This window comes from Uloborus diversus, unplaced genomic scaffold (genome assembly GCF_026930045.1).
Source record: "Uloborus diversus isolate 005 unplaced genomic scaffold, Udiv.v.3.1 scaffold_449, whole genome shotgun sequence".
In the NCBI taxonomy this organism is placed as follows: domain Eukaryota; kingdom Metazoa; phylum Arthropoda; class Arachnida; order Araneae; family Uloboridae; genus Uloborus; species Uloborus diversus.
The window spans coordinates 54,130-75,960 of record NW_026558625.1 but is presented as its reverse complement, the minus strand read 5'-3'; the positions used below and the strand labels follow the sequence as shown (position 1 = coordinate 75,960).

Genomic DNA, 21,831 nt, shown 5'->3' with positions numbered 1-21,831 from the left:
AATAGATATTTAAGCTCTGAAACTGTAACCCATCAAAAACAAGTATTTTTACAATGGAATCATGAAACATAAGCTTTGGAATAATTTTTGTTCAAATTTTATGACAACCTAAAAATCCAGGAAAAATTTTCCCTATCGCGCATTATCAAAAGTTCATGCGCATGCTACACAAAATCTAACGAGTTTAAATTCACAAAAATACTTGAATATATTAACGGGCAAACATACTTTAAGCGTCTAAAATTTCAGGCTTCCAGTGTAATAAAATTTTCGGTAAACATAGTCTAAATATGGCAATATGGCACAAAAAACTGATCCGCCATTTTGGATCACATTTTTTGAAGATCCTAGATCCTTAGGATTTGGATCTAGGAAGCTGAAAACTTGCGTAGGTTAGATTCAAAAGCATCTCTACACCTCAATAAAATTTCATCCAAATTGGAGATGGTCGAGTGGGGACCCCTTGGTCACTATGACTCAACTGAAAGTTGTTTTGGTGACCATAACTAAGGCAAAAATGGGTAAAATTATTGTACATAGTAAGAAAACCGACTGCTGAAATTTAAAGCTTGTTCCTGGCTGTTTGCGATGAAGGATGATTAAATTTTTTTTGTTTCTTTAATCAGACATGTGACCCAAACAGGAGGAAAAATACCAATATTGCTTGGCTGTGTGAAATAACACAACAGTTAGTATAGTTTAACTACAACTGAAAGCTCTCCCATGTATTTTTGTATCTATATAGCAGACTATTTTAATTGGATGCATGAAATTAACTGGGACATGTTGAACTTAACTTCCAATGCTCCTGCTTTTTTTCTGCATTCAATATTATGCTCTCTCAAAAAATACTGAACTCAGTTATAATACTGAAAATAATGTCTGTTTAATTTGTTGCTGGTGCCCCAAAATGAATAAGTGATTTAATTTTTATTGAAAAAAAATCTGAAGCATATTTTCAGCTAACATAAGTAATTTCATGAACATGTGGAGTTAACTTCAAATATTATTACAATTAAAAACTTAAAAAAAAAGTAAGTGCTAAAAAGCATTAGAAATTATATATGACATTTTAAGGATATATTCATTAACATAGGAACACTAAGAGAACACTTGCCTTTGTTGTAAGCATTTGTAAGAAAGTCTGTCATGACACATGGATTTTGTAAATGTGGAAGCACTCCTTCATCTAAGCACATTAAAACTTTTCGAAAGAGCACTGGAGGGAGCTAAGAAACAAATATAAAAATTGACAAACTGTAAAAAAAAAACACAACATTGGAAACACAATTGAGTCAGTCTTCTAAGCAAATTTACCTGAAATTTCAAAAACCTCCTCCAAACAGATGAAAACAATTTGGAAAACTTTTTTTCGTCAATACCAGACTGACCTTGAACACCTGAGATAAAAGAAATGTATGAAGTTAATATACAGGATGACTCAAAATATGAAGCAAAATAACGTATGCTCTTGATATCACAAAGTCAAAGGGATGGTAAAAAAAAATCAAGATATTGAGTTATCGAGATAACAAGGTCGTCATCATCATCCTCATATAAATAACAGCCGACGATCGAGTAACCCGCGTGTTTCAACAATGAAACTCAAGACACGGCATGATAATTTGATAATATGTTTTGATAATGTTTAACATGCAGAAAAAGGCTTTATTGTGACAAGGCTGAACTCAATCCAGTAACTTAACTGTTTTAATGTCATTTCAGGGAAATGAAGAAACGAAAAAATGGTCAACAATGAACTTTACCGGAGTTTAGGTTAATCCACTGGAGTTAGGGTTGCAATTTTAACTATCAAAATATCACCAAACATGCAATGGCTTCGTTCAAATGCAGAATTAATATTCACCCGTCATACCTTGACGAAGACTTTCTAGTAATAAAAAAATATTCTAAAAATTATAGTTAAAAGTAAGTGAAAACATGTAATGAAAGTTAAATTTAGGAAAATTTTACAAAACAAAGAGAGCTAGAAACATCTCATCCTGACGATTAAAAACATTTCTGTTTTACTTGTTTCTGAAAGAAAAGCTTTTTTCTTACCTGAATTAGAAAATTCCTCAGGATATTCAAGTCCACGCAGAAGATGAAAAGTATTTTCAATAAAAACATCAGTCAGCTAGAGGGGGCAAAAAATCAAAGCATATGAAGAACATAAACAATTATTAAAACAATTCTTAAATTTGATAGAAAAGAACAAATTTTCAATTACTTTCCATTTACAAAACTGATAAAGCTACTTTTATGTTATTGAAAATTTTGAATTTTTGTGCTCTCTGTAATTGGATTTTGTTACTCTAAATCAGCAATTCTAAACCTTTTTTGATTCAGTTAATTTGCAGGTACACTTACGATAAGATTAGAAGCATTTTGCTTGGTTTGTTCATTACCTCAATAAATTTTGTGAAAATAGCATAATTTTTACACAGTATTGCATACATCAGTGATTTTCAATCAATGGTCCGTCAGACACGCACTGGTCTATAGAAAAATTTGACCTGTAATCTCAGTGATTTTTTACTTGTCCTCACATTAAAAAAATTTATCTTACTATTTAAAAAAACTGATCCTTCTTTTTATGCTAGTGTTTTATGTGATTATCAAAACACAAAGCTTAGATTAGTAGTTTGAATTTTTTAATGATTTTTCACAAGATTGAACTGCTCTGAAAAATCTCAATGCTCCCCAAAACCACCACAGATGGCTCCAATATAGTTTGTTTAAGGTTCGCAATTCTGCATTAGGCTTGAATTTAGCATTTTTGCTCTTAATATGTGTTTACACTCTAGTCCTAATTTTTTCATTTCATTTTGTTAAAACTTTATGTATTTTTTATTTTTGCTAATTTGCTACTGGGATTTCTTGGAACCAAGTATAAATCCCGATAATATACATAAATAATGAAACTCTTATGATTTACAATGAACTGCCAAGAAAACTCCCTAGTTGGTAAAAAATAATATGGGGTCCTTTAAAGTGCTTTATTTTGGTTTAAACTTTTGTGTGGAAACCCTTAATCTGTTTCTGAAAAACAGTATGCAATTAATAAAGTAAGCATCAAGTAATGATAGCAAATGTTATTTAGAAGAATTTTAAATATTTTGAAGTCTTGCATGTGTTCTGGCTCGCAAGAATCATTTTAATATGAGATGCCGCCCTTGGGTAAAAAACTGTAGGGGAACACTGATTTAATAGAGCAAGGGCTTTTATAGGCTGTACCGTGGCAAGAACATTATTGGGGTGATGAGTCATCGTCTCATAGGGTAATTCTATTGTCTTCTAATGTGCAGCACTTGTAACATACATACAATAATTAATGCAAAGGGACCTTTTTTTTTAAATCCAATTACTTGAATTTAACTATCCGAATGGTGTTAAAATAATTCGTTAATTTGGGGCTTATTATTTGTTAAATAGAGGTTTTTGCCTTCATTTTAGTTGGGAAAATAGAAAAATTCGCTACATAGCGAGATTCGTTAAAATGGGGCCCGACTGTGTGTGTGTATATATATATATATATATATATATACATATATAATACTACTAATAATAATAATAATAAAAGTGAAAAATATTGAAAAGACCACACCAAGAGCCCATAGATGCACAAAGCAGCAAAACTAAAAAGCCAAGTAAATATAAAATAAGCAAACATAATTTCAAATATTAAACAATTATATAAATATAATGATGATAAAAAGGAAAATTGCAAATAGCATTAAATAGGAAAAGATAAAGTATGAATCCAGAGCTCATCAGCCGTGGAGGATTCATTAATTATGGTCAAAAGACAAAAATTTAACTATGAACTAAAAGAGAATGTTTAAGCTCCAGTACATGCAATACAGAATAACATTGGGCAAATGCACCACTTGCTAAACTATAAACAATAAAGAAGAGCTCAAACCTAAAACTAAAAGCAGGGGGTTTCACCTCGACTAATTAGGAAATCAATTCCGATAATTAGGCATCCACGGTATATAGCAACAGGACAAGTACACCGTGGAATCGACGAAACCCAAAAATTAAAAGAACAAAACAGAAACGGAGCAAACACCCAGTATGCAAATTAGAAGGCGCAAAGCAGCACAAAATTAATTACATACAAGATAATAATAATAATAAAAGTGAAAAGTATTGAAAATCAAGGCAAAACCCCCTGCTTTTAGTTTTAGGTTTATTGTTTAGCAAGTGGTGCATTTGCCCAATGTTATTCTATATTGCATGTACTGGAGCTTAAACATTCTCTTTTAGTTCATAGTTAAATTTTTGGTCTCTTGACCATAATTAATGAATCCTCCACGGCTGATGAGCTCTGGATTCATACTTTATCTTTTCCTATTTAATGCTATTTGCAATTTTCCTTTTTATCATCATTATTTTTATATAATTGTTTAATATTTGAAATTTTATATATATATATATATATATACATATGCAGTCAGTGGTGGCGATTGGGGATTATAAATGTAGGAGGTAAAAAATTTTTGGAAGCTGAACATTTTACTTTTAGCTATCTTAGGGTGACTTAAAGGACAGAGGCTTCGGAAGCTCTTCCTCAAAAACGTTTCCAAGCTGAAGCATTAAAAGAAGCGTTTAAGGGGCTGAATTTGGGGATGTGAAGGTGACTTCCCGAAAAAAATCACAAAACTGGTGTCTTAAAAAGGAAAATTTAGGACAACTTTGGCTAACTGAGGGAAGACGTTTTGAGGTTCTCTTCCAAAAATTTTGCAAAGTTGAATTGTTTTAAAAACGCTATTTCAGGATATCTTTGAATGACTTAATGAGGAAAGAAAGAGTTTGGAGGTTCATCCGGGTAAATCTTTTGGAACTGATAAAAGCCATAAAAACTGGCTACTTCCAAGGAAGGTGCGGAGGACAACCTCATAACTTGTTTCGTAATTGGAGTCTTAAAAACGCATTTTTAAATATTTTTTACTGATATTAGGATGAAGCTGGTTCTCTTCCTAGAAAAAAAAACTCCGAAGTTGGAATCTGAATCCGAAGTTGGAATCTGAATCCGAAGTTGGAATCTGAATAGCACAAATTTAGGTTAGCACAAAACTAGGCTCTTTGAAGTTACAAGAAAGAGGAAACATGCTTGCAATTTCTACCCAGTGAATTTTTCGAAACCGAAGTCTAAATATTGCAATTTTAAGCTATCGTTGGTCATGTTATTGTTTGATTGATCTCCCCGTAATTATTTTCAAATTAAAATCTTAAAAACATTCCGGCGATCTTTGATGATGAAAAAAGTGGGGGGGGGGATGATTGCCCCCCTGAGTCGCTGTCAATGCATACAGTATAACCCCAATTTAACGATTGTCAAGAGACTGGAAAAAGTTATCGTTAAATCTAGGATATGCTTAAATTGAAGAACATACACAATCATTCAGTGAAAACCGTAAAAAAATAAAACCAATGCATGGGCCGTGCTTATTTTATTTGCTGCATCAGCAATTTATGATTTTTTTTCTTAAAGCGCTGTGGTGCTTGTTCCAGAAACTACTGTATTATTTATGTAATAAATCCAAAAATATTAAATACAATCATTTTCAAACCTTTTCAGAACTTTCTAAGGTACACTGCATGCATTTAAGCAGGTAAAACTTATTATCTTCAGAAGAAGTACAATTTTGAAATCTCAAAATAACTTTCTGCTGATCAATTTCATAGGACAGCAACTCTTTGATGATCTTCTATAAAAAAAAAAAAGGAACAGAAAATGGAAAACTGTAACAAAAAATGTGACAGCTTGGGAGCAAACTCAGAGATGGAACAAGTTTTATTAAAAGCTGACATGCAAGAAAAATTAAATACCTTACAATATTTTTTATAATGCTACACACAGGGCTGCCAACCTTGGAGAAATAATTTGAGGAGCATCTGAGGTGATTTTAAGGAACATTTTTAAATTTTGCGGAGCAATTTGGTATTTTGTATGAAAATCAATAAAAAAAATTAAACCTCCTTATCTAAAAATGGTTTTGAACTTTGATAATCATTTTAAGCATAAGTATCAGAATAATTATTTTTAAATTAATAACACCTTAACCCCTATAACTTTAGACACTATGTCATGCATTTTAAACACTATGTTATGCTTCGAGTATAAGGGTTTAATTTTCACATTCACATGCCTAATAAACTAGCAAAATATAATAGAAATAAATTTAATTTTATTAAAATCTTTGGTAAGTCTGGGAAATTCAGAGTGAAATACCTTTTTTGGGGGGCTGCGGAGTTTCACTATTTTTGCAGAATAACTCTGCGAAATGCGGAGCAGTTGGCAACCCTGTATACACATAAAATTATTATAAATAAATTGTATACTTAAAAATATATTTGTTATTTATTCTAGCATTTGTATTAGAATGCTAATTTCAAAACGAGATTGTTCAACAACTTTTATATAATTTTACATAATTTTTAGCAAAAATATGAATTTAACCATATTTACAATGAATTCTTAGCAGAGAGCACGAAAATAGAACTAAAAATTCAATTTTCACTTAGTTCCCAAAAGAGAATTTTATTGTAATTACTTTCTCTAAGTTTATATGTATAATATATTCTAAGATAGCTTTTAATTTTGAAGTACAGTCAAACCTTGTGAACACGAACTTGACGGTGACGCCAAAATATTTAGTGTTAACCGAATTTTGCACAAACCGATTTCCACATTTACCAGATTTTGTGTAAGGAGACAAGTTTTTTTGTTTTTTTTTGTTTTTGTGTGTCAGAAATTTTAAGAACCGTTGTACTTGAGTTAAACAAAAATGTACACCTTAACATTTATATTTACAGTTTGAGTAAGAAACACGAGTAATCCGAAACAGGAAATGGCTATTCGGACCATTTCTCTATGACAGTGCATTTTCAAACATCTGATTTTTCCTTGATTGCAAGACTGGATTTTCTCTGCAGTGTTGACGAGTAGAAAAACACTAATTACTTTTAGACCTTAAACCTCTTCATGGGCAGAACGGGTGTTCAGAATTAGACTTTTTTTCCCACAATGAAGTTTTAAATCTGTATTTGTCAGCCACTTGGTGAAGATTTCACTGTTCATCTAAGCTTTTTTACTGTAAGCATAGTCTACAGCTAATGTTCGTATTTTCTTAAAGCAACGTGGTTTTCTTGATTTTCTTACACAATGAGAGGAATTTTCTTGCTGCCACCCATGTTACCTGCATTCAAGTGTAGATTTTTTGACTTTCGAAAGTAATTTCATGTAAAATTATGGGGATTTTCTTTTCTTAAAGACCTTAAAATTTTCTTCTTGTTATGCCGCATTTCACCTAATTCCTCTTCATGTTAAGCAATTGATTTAACACTAATTTGTAGCTTTATCTGAGGGGGAATGGCATTTATTCCTTGTTAAACGAAATTTTGCATTAAGCAAGATTGCATTAACGGGGATTGACTGTAACAAAATAAGGCTCTCTCTCCAAAGGGCCGAATTTTGTTCTAAATAGTCCCCTAAAATAGCAATATTAAATACAGAAAAGCTTAGTTTTTTTGCATTAAAAAGTTTGTTTACTTAGAACTTAAATATTTCATCAACTATTTTAAAAAATGAAATAAATTTCTCACATTTTTTTGTATCTTAACCAATTATGTATCTGTATATTAAGCAATAATTAAAGAATTTTATGCTCAAACAAAAATAAAATAAAAATCAGCTATGCAGCATTTAAAGATGCTAGAAAGATGATCTGATCAATATAATAATGAGAACAGTTGTTGGACAAAATAAAAATAATGAGAAATCCTTCTATTTTTGATCATTTTTGCAGTTTCTCCTAATTTTTAGAACATTAAACTTTTCCAATAATAACACCGCCCCCCTAAAAAAGCTTCTGACACCATTCTGGCTGATTCTTATGTAAAATGAATTCAAACCCCTGAATTCAATAATGACCGTTGTTTTTTCTCCACCACCCACCCTCTTTTTAAGATAGTGCACTCCAAATTTTCTTCAGTTTTTGAGATTCATATCTATTATTTTTATTTGGAGAGGACGAAAGCATTGTATTAACTGCATAAATTTTTTCTTTAACTAGAAAGGTTAAAAAATTTAAAGGCATGAACATTTTTGAAGCAAGGAGGGAGACTCATTTGGAGGTATATTTCCTCCACAATCCCCCCCCCCCCCCTCTTTTTTGGTATAAAACTTGAGTATAGGTTTCACTCTCATGAGTCCTATACACAAAAATTATTTTACACTGTAAACAAGATTTAAAAAAATCTTGGATACTGCATCTGAGTCGCAGTGCATATCTTAAGAGAAAACTCTTCTGTATTATTTACATATATTCAAGTTACATTAACAAATATAATTAAGATTATTAATGAAAATAAGTTCAGGGTTCATACCCTTTAGGCAGAAAAAAATTCAAGCACTTTTCAAGTACTTTTCAAGGTAAAAAGTTTTGTTTTCAAGGCAATATCATAAACTTGTACTAAAAAATATTGTATGCAGATTTCATTTACTACAAACACATAGAAATAAGGCAATAATGCAAAAAAGTATAGGAAAACAAAATTGCTTTTTCTACAACGAGAGACGCTTTGATGAAAGATCTACTGAGTTGAAAGTTTTTCTGAAAATGTTTGAAAAGTTTGGTCATAAAGAGAAGCAGATACCAAGAGGTTTAATTTTGAGGTTTTTCAAAGGTTGCAGCAGTCAGTGGTTTGTATATTTTTTAGAATCAGCAAATTAATACTTTACAAAAAAACCTTTCATAAGTGCTTTTAACTTTTATGGGAAGAAACTAAAATACCCAAGTTGAATGGCATTGCCAGAGAGGAGTTTTTGAAGTCACTCCCCCCCCCCTCCGGTTTCAACATTTATTTCCAATATCTATACAGTGGTTTATTACAATATAAGGGCGGATAGGACAAAAACACTACCCAGAAAGTTATTTCAGTTTGCACTATTAAGTTCTAAAAATATTAGGTTTGCAAATCATTTATAAGTATGCAAATCAATTATTCATATGTATTTATTAGCTGTTCAACCAATAAGGCATTTCAACTGTCCTCGAGTAAATTTAAAAATTAGGAAGTAAGAAAAGTTTATGAAAGTCCACAGTCCAGTCTCTACACCTCAAAATATACAAAAGCAGCTTAAGCAGTGATAAATGCTCTGAATGCAAACTTGAGCCTATAAAGCTTTCATTGATTAACTTGCAATAGACAATAAATGTGCAAGTTCAGATTTATAGAGCCATATTTCGAAATTGAAAAGATTCACAAGAAGTTGACATATATTATGACAAAAGTAGTTCTATTTTGGGAAAAAATGGGTTATTGTTGAAATTAGAATTTAAATTTAGAAAGGGAATAATATTCAGGTGTAATTGTGATTTGTGAGTTCATAAAAAATTACCTGAATGTTTCAAAGAGCAAAATGGGGCGAGGGGGGGGGGGGGAATAATTTTTAAAACTAAGACCCCTATTACTTGAATATACATATGTACAACAATAACTTTTGCTATGCATACAATTCATAAATAGTTTATTAAGTCAAAATATTCTGCATAGAAATACCATGCCCAGTGCCTGTTGATAACCAGCAACAGGCACTGGGCCTAACTAGGCTGGTACTGGTCAATTTATTAGATCAAAATGAAGATGAATGACCCTCCTTAAGCTATCTACCCCTTTGCTGATTAAAGCCTCTTTCAGTAAGCTCCAAAGTACCCACAACCTTAATAAAGTAGTAATTTTGAACATTTGAGGAAAAGGGGAAAATTGGAGATATAGGGAGGTAAAAGCATAAAAACAAACACTACTGGATTTCAAGTGAATAATCATAACACAACCACCCCTGTTATACACCTTATTTATTTTAGCAGACATAAAAAAATTATGTACTTATAAATAAAATTATATAAATCAACTTTATATTTAAAATACAAACTTTAAGTTAATTTGTTAGGTGCTCAACTGCTGAAATTTATATTTAAAAAAAATCTGTTATGACCAAAAATTAGGTAAAGATAGTCATTCAAAATTGCAAAAATAAATAAGCAAATAATTAAACAAGATCAAGGTAATAAATTCTTTAACTCTTTAGTTATTAAAATAAAAAGTAAAATAAGCTAATCTGATGTAGCAGTGTCAAAATAACTACTAATTGCCAAAAATATAAAAATATTTACAAAATGCAAAAGGATTGAAATCTCAAACAAGGGAAGCAAATTTTCGCGAATTAAGTTTAATGTTGTCATGTTTCCCATAAAATAAACTTATATTTTACTGAAATTAAACATAAAATATGCTAATCTACGGTAGCAAATATGAAAATAACATCCGATTAGTGAATATATTTAAATATTTGCAAGATGCAAAAAGATTGAAATTTCAAACATGAGAAGCAATTTTTCGCTAAGTCTGAGTTCGTTCGACGTGGCATGTTTCCCATGAAATAAATTTATTTGTTTTTTATTAAAATTAAACAAAAAATATACTAATCTAAGGTAGCATATGCGAAACTAACATTTGATTAGCCAAAATATTTAAATATTTGCAGGATGCAAAAAGATAGAAATTTCAAACACAAGAGCAATTTTCCGCGAAACCCGAGTAAGTTAAATGTTGTCATGGTTTCCAAATTGATTTCTTTGTTAATTAATGAAGTTAAACAAAAAATAAACTAATCTAAGGTACCATATGTCAAAATATCTTTCGGTTGTAAAAAACATCAAAATATTTACAAGATGCAAAAGGATTGAAATCCCAAACACGGAAGCAATTTTTCGCGATGTTGCATACTGAACACATGTTCAGAAAATTGCATTGGTGAAATACTTTTTTAAAACTTCTAAGCACAATTTGTTGATTTTTGAGAGAATTTAAGCACTAAGAAACTTTTTCAAGGTTTTAAAACTTTTTCAAGGTTTTCAAGCACTTGAAAATGAACTTTTTTTTTCAAGCACTTTTCAAGGTTTTTCAAGGGCGTATGAACCCTGAAGTTGCTTATAATATAGCATTAAATTTATACTTTTTTTTGTGGGCATACACTGCCCTCTTGTTCATAGCTTTTTGATATAGTAATAAACAATGATTGGGTTCTGTGCATACCCATAATAATAATACATTAATACAGATTCATTAATGCTATTTAATTACATTTTGAATCTTAATTATATCTTTCAAAGGTTCTTTACTGAAGATCTTCAATGTAACTTGTATACAACATGTGATGCTTTCAAGATTTTTTTTTTTTACATCATAAAATTTTTTCGGTCATGAGGTTCATCTGATTTTACCCCCAAACGTTCTTGCAACTTTACAATATTAACTGAATGAGTAACTTGTGCATTTTAATATTTTAACACAGAAAATTTTCATTAAAATAGAAGACTTAACTTTTTCCAAGTTATTTTTTAACTTACCTGAAAAAGATTGCGAGGAAAATAATATTTACCATTATCAACTACTTTTATAGGATATTCTTTTTCCAATATGACAAAGGTTAGGAGTGTGTCTAGTGCTGATTCCTATAAAAGCAATTCTGAGCATTAAAGCTTCTCAAAAAATTTGAACTCTTGATTAAAAAATAAATAAATAAAATAAAATATATACCCGAATTTTTGTGCTTGGATGTGATAAATATGACAGAAGATGACCAACATAGTCCTCATATCTATTAAAAAGCCAGAGTCTATACTTTTCTTGAACTTCACCTATTAAAGAAAAAAAAAACAAAACAAAAATCAAACAATATTTAATAACCATTTTAAAAACCATCATTGCATGAAAACAGTATTAAATATATTTTTCACCCTAATATTTTTAAAACACCAATTTTAGGCTGTGGGTAGCCTGGAAAAGTTAGATATGGCATCAGACTTGGAAAGTTCTTAGGTTTGAGCCCAACCCCTTCAAGCACAAACAGAGTAAGTGCTCATTGAATTAATGTCTGAAAGTCTTGTGGCTGCCTCCAAGCAGTTACTATGCACAGAGTTCCTGGACACCTTCCCTTCTTTAAAGAACCGTGCCTAAATTATGGGAGTGCTGCTGCCACTGCCATCCTGTCAAGGCAAAAGTGGAACTCATTTGCAGTACAGTCGGATCTCGATATAAGCTCACCCCTCGAGACTTCGAGAATGTGACCTTAATTAGCGGAGTGACTTTATAACCAGTTCATAAACTGTTATCAAAAAAACAAACAAACAAATTCTAAAAAGCAATGTTTTAGAAACTATATCACTTGATTAAGTTATGATGTTTTAATTAAGTTGGGTTAGTTAAAATTAACGCAATTAGTTAGAAATTAGGAAATTATTTGTTTTAATTTAATTCATAATAAAGTTGTGTATAAATTAAACGTCTTCGTTGTAAATGTGCTTACGACAGACACGTAACACTACGGGGAACCTGCCTTCAAAATTAGTAGGGATTGCTAAAAGCAGGGGTCTGGCCAGAGGAAATTTGGGTCTGTTAACGGACCCTTCACAAAAATCCAATCAACCAAAATGGACCTTTCGTAAAATTCCGATCAGATCAACCAAAATGGATCCTTCACAAAATTCTGTTAAACAAAAACGGATCTTTCGCAAATTGTTTATTGGAAGAGCAAATCTGAAATCAAAATAACGCAGCATACAGCTTATTTCCATGTATAAAAATGAATAACTCTTGGAACCTTTTTAAAAGTTAAATTAAAGGAACGAGCTTATACAAAATCTGCGAATTTTATAAAAATAAACAAATCTGCACTCTTGTGATGCTCCTGCAAGCGATAAATAACTACTACTGCCAAATAAATAGTATGCTTGTTTGATTCTTTGAAAGAAATTAACAGCTGTAAGTCAGTTTGGTTAAAAACCATTTCGCTTGTTCGTTTTATCACAGCTATTTTGCAGCGGTGTTATTGTTAACTTCCCCGAAAAGGCTCAGCGGCATAGCATAGGTTTTTTCTGCCCGGGGCAGGCACCTAATTTGCTGCCCCTCTTACATTGTCCAGCTATATGCACCTCCCCCCACATATACAAAAAACAACAACATTATTAATATTTTACAGAATGAAAACAAAATTTTACTATCTGAAACATGTTTTACATTTTAATTAATCTTACTTCAACAGGAAATACTGTTGATCGAAAAATTCTAATAAATATTTTTCAAAAATTATTGCATCATGAGAATTTTAACTAGATAAAAACATTTAAGAGCCAGTTTTTATAAGAGTCAGGCAGGTCAGATACATGCCATTTTTGATTTCGCTAAAAATTTTACAGTGGTTTCTTTGAATTTTAGAAGACATATTTTTTCTTTTCTCCCCAAAAATTTTTTTGTGACCCACAAAAATTCCGAAAGTTAGTCCCCAACTTTTCTCAAATCAACATTTTTTAATATTCAATTATCTCTGCTCATTGAGCGCCAGCAAAAGTAATCTTAGTGATTATAACATGATATTTAGTGCCTCAAGTAAAATAGATCGCAAATTTTATGGCTGACCTTCAGTGGACCCTGGCAGGGGTGGCTAAACAGTGCTGAAGAAAGTGAAAATGTGTCATGTTTGAGGAGTCCCGGTTTCGTGCACTGAGGTTCAACCAGTTTTTATGAGCAATTTGTGTAGTGATATGTACAAATTATTACATAGCAGGGTTGGCAAGGTTTTGGACACTATGGTGAAAACCACGGTAAAAACCCTGGTTTTTACCGTCCTGTCCAAAACCCTTGTGTCCAAAACTGTCCGAAAGTGTCCAAAACTATATTTTTAGAAAAATTGTATTTTGTGAAAAAACATCAAAAAACAGAATAAAATGCATCATAGTAAAGAATAGATTATATATTGAACATTTATTCAATGTGAACATACAACTTATTTATGCAGCTGATTTTAATCTAGCTACAGAAGTTGAATTCTTGATTTAAATTTAAATTTGTAAGCATGAGTTTATTTCATTTATTTATTAGTATTTATTTATTTATTTTTATAATGGTAACGAAATTTACTTATGCTTGTGCATGTGTGCAAATGAAAGCAGGGTTGGCAAGGTTTTTACCATCCGGTTCAAAACCCTTGTGTCCAAAAGAGTCCAAAACTCTTTTTTGAAAAACCATATTCTGTGATAAAATATCAAAAACAGAACAAAATGTGTTAAAATTGTTTTTTTTTTTTTTTGACCATTTAATATATTTATTTAATGTGAACATTCAAGTATAAATATATATATATATATATATATATAGCTTAAATATACAGCGGATTTTAATCTAGCTACATAAAAATTCTTCTACATAAATATTCTTCATTAAATATTTCAATTTGTATGCATGAGTTTTTTCTCTTTTTTGTTTCCATAAACCAAATTTTTCGACATTTATGCATGTGTTGAAAGAAAGTGTTCAAAATATAGTGCAATAATTGACTTAAATGCAATAAATAATATTTTTTTTGTAGTTACAGAATGTATTATATTAAAAATATGAACTAAAAAAAGAATAGCACAAGTTTTAAAATTTAAGTTGTAAATGGAACTGAAATTAGTTGTCTTGGTAGCAATGTGAATTTTCTTTCATGCCTCTACCAACTGTTACAAAAGGAAGTTTTTATGTGATAGAGTTATTGGCATTTAAAGTAAAATATTTTTTAAATGAGCATTTTGGAGAAAAGTATTATCAAATACTCATTAATTAAACCTCATTAATATTTATATTTATGCATTACAAATATTGTAGTAAATACAAATTGATTAGATTACACCCCTTTAGCTTTAGCATAGTTTTGGACAGTTTAAGACAGTTCCGGACACTTTTGGACAGTTTTGGACGGTAAAAACCACCTGTCCTGTCCTAAACTAGTTTTGGACAGTCCAAAACCCAACCCTGTTACATAGGCTCATTAAATGCATGGTTAATGCTCACTGTTGCGAAAAAATAGCAGTTTTGTCATCAAAATATGATAAACAAGCTGATGTGTGCATGACTTCTTTTTACTCCAATTTTAATGTCATTTTCCCATTATTGGCAATTTTAATGTGATTCATTAGTTTACTCTCTAAATATCACCACCAGTGGCCAAATTGAAACCAGATTTAAAAAAAAAATCGCCAAGTTGGCGACAAAACTTGGAGACCAAAAGACTGGCAATATATCGCCAAGTGTCCGTCAAATTATAACACCACTTGAGTATACATCAAAATTAACGATGATTTCCCCCCAAAAAAGGGGCAAAAGACCCTTTTAGAAACACTCAAATGCAACCAAAAGGGGAGGTGCACAACTAAACCCCACTAGGAGTCTACATACGTACCAAATTTTAACTTTCTAGGACCATACTATTCTTGAGTTATGTGACATACATACGCACATCCGAATATACATACGTCACACAAGAAAAGTCTTTGTAATTAACTCGGGGAATGTCAAAATGGGCATTTCGAGTGTTTATAAGTTCTTAGGCACTTATCCGCGTGTGATCGGGTTGGAAAAAACTCAACATTAATTCGGGGGTGAGCAAAATGGAAATTAAGGCCGAATTTTTAGTGAAATTTTTTTTCGCGAATACAATACTTCTTTCTTTGTAAAAGGAAATAAAAATGTACTTTTTAGGGGGCCTGTATCTCAGAGCACTGAGGATCAGCATAGAACTTACTGCCTGCATTTCAAACTACCGTATGTGTTTAACAATCAAGTGACACAACTATGGGCAAATTTTCTTCAAGAACACAATACATGTTTCAAAACAGTAAAATGAACTATTTAGTTTTCAATTTAATCAATAAATCCGGGTTTAAACTTTCCTCCAGGGACTTTGAGATACTATTTAAAAAACTAGTATAATCAAAAACTTACCATAAAAGAGTTATAAACTTGCAAATAGACTGATTATGCTTATTCGCATACTTTATAATATGATAACTGAAAGCAAAGTAAAAAAAAAACGGATATTATTGCGGTAAAAATTTAAGTTATTTGTAACACTTTTTTGAATGTGTTTTAGGTATACAGTCGGATCCAGACTCACGCGAAGGATGCATTCCAAGACTCCTCACGTAAGTCGAAATTTCGCGTTATAGAAAAGTGTTGTGTACGTGATTTTTTAATTAGCATACCCAATCACTTTAAATATTTTTAAACACCTTTTAAACTGTTTTAGACCATTTTGTTACTATATATTACCGTTTCTTGCATAAAGAGCTGAATTTTTTTATGTGATTTAAAAAAAGCTGCATTATTCAACATAAAATACTGTTACGATGCACGAAACCAATGATGAATGGGAGAGATAAACATAAAAATAAAACAGTACAGTACGTACAGTATGTAGTAATAATAAAACACTGCACTTGTAAGAGTAGATGCAATAAGTTACATTTGTAACTTAAAAATTGAAGATGATTTATGCTGCACAATCAGATCGTTATTCTAATATATTTTTTTAAACAGTAGCTTAGCATTTACTTTTATAACATTTACATCCCTCTATCAGGGTCTCTATAATCTACAATAAAAGAGCAGATTCCAATTTCATATTGTTTGTTTTTTGCTTAAACACTACTTTGCAAGCTTCAAATTAAAACTATGGTCTGGACTTATACGGATGGCCTTCTCTTGAATTTTAATTATACGTATGAAAGATTCACGTGTGCCTAGGTGCCACAATATTTCATCACCTTTCATATTTAGAATGAATAAATGAAAAATGAGGAGTGGTGATACATACACACTTGCGCAGTCAGTGATGCTGAAAGGACGAAAGTACATTCACGAATTCAATGTTTAGCAGTCAATAACAAAGTCGAAACGCTTTGTTATTGGCTACTAAACATTGTATCACGACTCTTTTCCAAATATTTTCGTGTTAAGAGCGAGAAATTCGCATTAGCTCGAAAATTCGTTGCTCCTGAAAAATTCGTGTTATAGCCATTTCGCGTAAGTCGGATCGCGTTGTAGCGGGAGTCGACTGTACAGTAGAATACCTTTATAACGCCGACCAATAGAACGCAATTCTCTACAAACCGCACAACTTTTCAGAAGTAAACAATAGGTTTTTATAAGTTTAAAAAATCCATTTGTTTTGCCTTGCTAACATAAAAATTGTTAGGAAAGTTAAATTTTGAAACAGTTTTTCATCTTTCCAGCTTAATTCAAAGCATTTTCAAAATGAAAATTAATGTTCACAATAAAGAGAAAATTTTAGATGGCTCTTGAAAATGCAGCTGTTATGCAAACTATGAAACTGGTAGAAGTAATTCACTTTTAATTGCTAAGCATATTTATTTGTGAAAAATTAGTTGTATAATTAGTGTTTTAATACTCATTGCAGATAGAACTAATTCTGAAGTGCTAATCTTATACATATAAAATCTGAGTATCTATCTATCTATCTATGTCCAAGCTTCTTCTCCCGAACGACAGTGAACTGACCATCAAACCAGGTATCGATGGATTCGTCATCTTCCCGTCTTCATGTTTGGCTATTTAACATAATCCTCCGATAATAATTAGCGGAGATAACAATTAAAAACTATTAATTCTGACTCTTAGATTTCAAAATAAAATCCATATTTTTCGAAGGCTTTTCTCCATTCAAATTATTATTCAGTGCTTCAACTCAACTTTCCGGATGAACGCTTTTATTAAAATTTACAGCGTGAAGAAAATCATTGAAAAGAAACATCTGTTGCAATTTTTTTTCTCGAATATAAAGAAATAAAATTAGGCTTTTGTTTTAAGGCTTTTCCTGTAATCAGGGTGTTTAAGTTGTTTACTTTTCGATTATTTTGCCGTAATCTGCAAATTAATTACTTTTGACTAAAGGAAACAACCTCATTGAGAAATTCAAGTCATTAATATTTAATTAAGACATCATATTTTGTGTTTTAACGGAAAATAATGACAAGCTTATAATTTTACTGCAATTTGTTTTCTGACCAGTAGGATTCTCAGTGCATTTATTACAGCCCCTGACACATTTGTCTAGAAACTAGTGTCAGTGTACTACAAAAGCATCAACTGGACTGCTCTTACATTTTTTAGGTAGCCCGTGCAACGCCGGGCACGCAGCTAGTATATATATATATATTCTGAATATTAGTTTCAAAATTCGTGAAATGACCTATATAACGCCAAAACCTGTATAATGCAAAAGCTCTGGTCCCAAGGTGTGCATTATGACGGTCTTCTACTGTATTTTTAATTATTTTAAATAAGATTGCTTTTTTTGTTTGTACTGTACATTATAGTTTGTTGACATTCGTTTAGGCTGTATATTATAGAGACAGAATTTATTTTCTCTGCACTAAACTACCATGATAACAAATAATTACTAAGTCATATTTTACTGCTTATGATTAAGCAATACCATGACATCATAAACCAAGGGTATAGTTGCCTAACCGACTAGTGGGACATAAAAATGCAAGACAAAGCATTGTAGCTTGAAGACAACTGGATGCATTGTTAACTCTTATTCAATTTCCTCATCTTGAAGAGCATTTTATGATTCTGCAGAACCATTGCCCATAGTTATGTCACTTGTTTGTGAAAAGACATACACTTTAGTTTGAGATGTAGGCATCAAGTTCTATACTAACCCTCAGTGCACTGACATACAGACCCCTAAAAAGTACATTTTTTATCATGTTTTGATGTTTTTCTTTCACTTTGCTTCTAGTTATCATGTTATAAAGTATGCGAGTAAGCATAATCAGTATATTTGCAAGTTTATAACTCTTTTATGGTAAGTTTTTGATCATACTAGTTTTTTTTTTAAAATAGTATCTGGAAGTCCCTGGAGAAACGTTTAAACCTGGATATGTTGACTAAATTGAAAACTGAATAGTTCATTTTTACTTTCTTCTATATCTAATACATAGAAGAAAGTATTGGATTCGTGCAAATTTTCGAATTTCGAAGGATTCGAACGTTTTGAGGTGTGCTGAGTCAATTTCGACTATTTTTGGAAAATGTCTGTCTGTGTGTGTGTATGTGTGACCAGTTTTTTGTGGTCGCTCTACAGCAAAAACTATCGCATGAAATCGAACGAAATTTGGTACACATATGTGCCCCTATGTGAACTTGTGCCCATTGGTTTTTGGCGCGAATTCTTCCAAGGGGGGTGGAGCAATGGAACGTTTTTTGAGTTACGCGTGCTTGCTATTCCCCAGGAAGTAACTGGCGGAATCAGACAAAATTTGGTCCATATGTTGCCATTACCGGAACAGGTGCTGATTCAATTTTGGTGTCAATAACTCAAACGGGGGTTGAGCTATAGAACGTTTTTTGTCGTCAATTGTGACTGCTGTACCTCAAGAAATAATGAACAGAATGAAAGAAAAATTTATTGGCAAGTAGTCCTTAGTGGGTATAAGAGCTGATTTTATTTTGGTGTCAACAGCTAAAAAGGGGGTAGCGCAATCGCCCGTTCTTTTTTTTCCATTGTGAGTGCCCTATCTCAAGAAGTAATGCTACGTTCTGGTTGAAATTTGCAATATATGTGAATCCATATGTAAACAGGCTTTGGTTCAATTTTGACGCCAATCTCTCCAAGAGGTGTTAATTTTTTTTTTTTTTGAATAAAAATAGCTTTATTAATGCAACAATAAGAAAGATAAATCGTAATAGATTGTCGTCTGCGTATTTCTCGTGATTTTAATTGAATGGAAATGATTGGAAATATCTCAATGATTTAAAATTTTCAACTGTTGCCATCTTATGTTTGTTAACAATTAAAATATTTGTAATTAATTCAAGCAAGGCTTTTAAAATAACTTTCAATTTTCGCTCTTTGCTTTGCTTTTGCAATAATTCAGACATTGGGATGGTAGTCAAGTTTTTGCATGTGTAATTTTGGTTTTTTGGGAATATTGCTTCCTCCTCAAGCATGGGGAGGGATCAGAAAAAAAAAAAAAGAAAAATATAGAAGAAAGTTTCGTGATGGCCACAACATACTAGTTCTGTTTTGAAATACGTATTTTGTTCTTGAAAAGAATTTGCCCATAGTTCTGTCGCTTGTTTGTGAAAATACATACTCTAGTTTGAAATGCAGGCATCCAGTTCTACACTGACCCTCAGTGCACCGAGATAAAGGCTTATGAAAACAAGACTGTTTAGCATTGTTTGATACAAAAACTGCCATTTTTTGGCAGTGCATATAATTAATGAGGGTATTGAATAATTTATATATGTTCTTACGCAAATTCCGTACAAAAACCATGGTTGAGCCCGAATGCAGCGAACCAGAGGTCCTCAAACATGGCACTTTTTCATTTTTTCGACAAACCCCTGAAAGGCTGTATTGAAGATCAGCCACAAAATTTACGATATATTTACTAACAATAATTATTTGCTTAATATTATTCTATTTTTATTTTATATTTCTACCAAGTAACTTTCAACTGCTCAGATCTGGCAACAGCATTGGATCCATTGCATTTTCTTATCTTCAATGTTTGTTGCGCACGTGATCCTTTCTCTGTAGCGTCAGAACGGATTTAGTAGCTTGCTTAAAAATGTCTAAAGAGTTAGCTATACAAATGAATTCAAATTAAAGACTGTTAAAAAAGCTGAAGAAATATTGAATCGGGAAGCTGCAAGGGTATTCTGTGTAGACGAGTCTAATATTCATTTGTGGAGGAAGAAAAAGGTAAAGTTCTGCGGCAGTGAAAGGAATAGGTGATCATTTCACTATGGGAAGCAGTCCTGGCCGAAGCTGGAGGATTCAGTGTTCCGGTGGATTGTAGAAGAACAAGAAAAGGGAGCCTCTGTGTTTACCGTGCGCATTCGGCTGAAGGCCACAGTCTTGGCCCAAGAAATGGAGATTACGAACTTTCAGGGTGGTTGGTGCTACAGATTTATGAAAAGGAAAGTCCTGTTGGTCAGAAATTGCACCACTGTGGGACAAAAACTACCCGATGATTGGAAAGTGAAGCAAGAAAATTTTCTGCTGTTTACAAAGAACTTAATACGGGAAAACAATGATGGCGATATCTACAAAATCGTAGTTCCATTGTGCTTTAATTGCCCCCCGCTCCGGACCGTCAATAATGTCGGCAAAAATATGATTCCTGTCACTACGACAGGAAATGAAAAAATTTCTTTCATTGTTATATTAGCGTGTTCAGCGAATGGATACAAGCTGCCACCGATGGTTGTTTTCAAATGTAAGATGGTCCCGAAACAAAACTTCCCAAAGGGAGTTGAAATACGGGTGGATGAATGAGGAGGTGATGCTCGATTGGCAAACCAGTGTTTGGAGGGAAAGGAAGTGCAGCTAGTTCAAGCCTCGAGCCCTTCTCGTCATGAACTCGATGAAAGCGCACGTGAGTGATAATATTAAAAGTGCATGCACCACGTCTGGTGTCAAATTGTCGATCATTACAGGAGACTTGACCAAAATTTTACAACCCGTAAACATAGAGGTAAATTGTAGTTTCAAAATGAAGGTCAGGGAAACCTGGGAAAAGTGGATGTCAGAAGGAATGCATTAATTTACAAAGGGAGGAAAGATGTGTCGAACATCTTATGAGGAAAGGTAGCATGGGTGAAAAGTGAGTGGGAAGATGTTTCTGTCAGAACGATTCGAAACTCTTTCCGGAAAGGGGGACTAATTGAACACGCAGATGTAGACTCTGCTTCAGAAACTAAAGGAAACGATTCGTCCGCATTGGATGCTGTTAGCAAAAATATGTAATTTTAGTTCTTGAAGACAATTCCCAAGGGTTTAAGAAAGTTCTAGTAACTTAATTCATTGTTATTACAAACTTTGAGTTATCCTGTTACCTAACCGGCGGACAAATTGTTCCCCAAAGTAGAAATTCCAACAGAATCATGCGTCTGTTTACACAA

The 21,831-nt window shown here is 32.1% G+C and overlaps 1 protein-coding gene across 2 annotated transcripts in view; it reads right to left on the bottom strand.

Annotated features, from left to right (window-relative positions):
• LOC129233482 (nucleolar complex protein 4 homolog) overlaps positions 1 to 21,831 on the bottom strand; it is a 101,472-nt gene that overhangs the window by 51,787 nt on the left and 27,854 nt on the right. For both annotated transcript variants that reach the window (XM_054867501.1, XM_054867502.1), the window contains exons 3-8: positions 11,614 to 11,714; positions 11,424 to 11,528; positions 5,580 to 5,717; positions 2,062 to 2,137; positions 1,318 to 1,400; positions 1,118 to 1,229 (exon numbers count right to left, since the gene is read on the bottom strand). In XM_054867501.1, the coding sequence (XP_054723476.1) occupies positions 1,118 to 1,229; positions 1,318 to 1,400; positions 2,062 to 2,137; positions 5,580 to 5,717; positions 11,424 to 11,528; positions 11,614 to 11,714 (615 nt within the window). The remainder of the gene's footprint in view (positions 1 to 1,117; positions 1,230 to 1,317; positions 1,401 to 2,061; positions 2,138 to 5,579; positions 5,718 to 11,423; positions 11,529 to 11,613; positions 11,715 to 21,831) is intronic.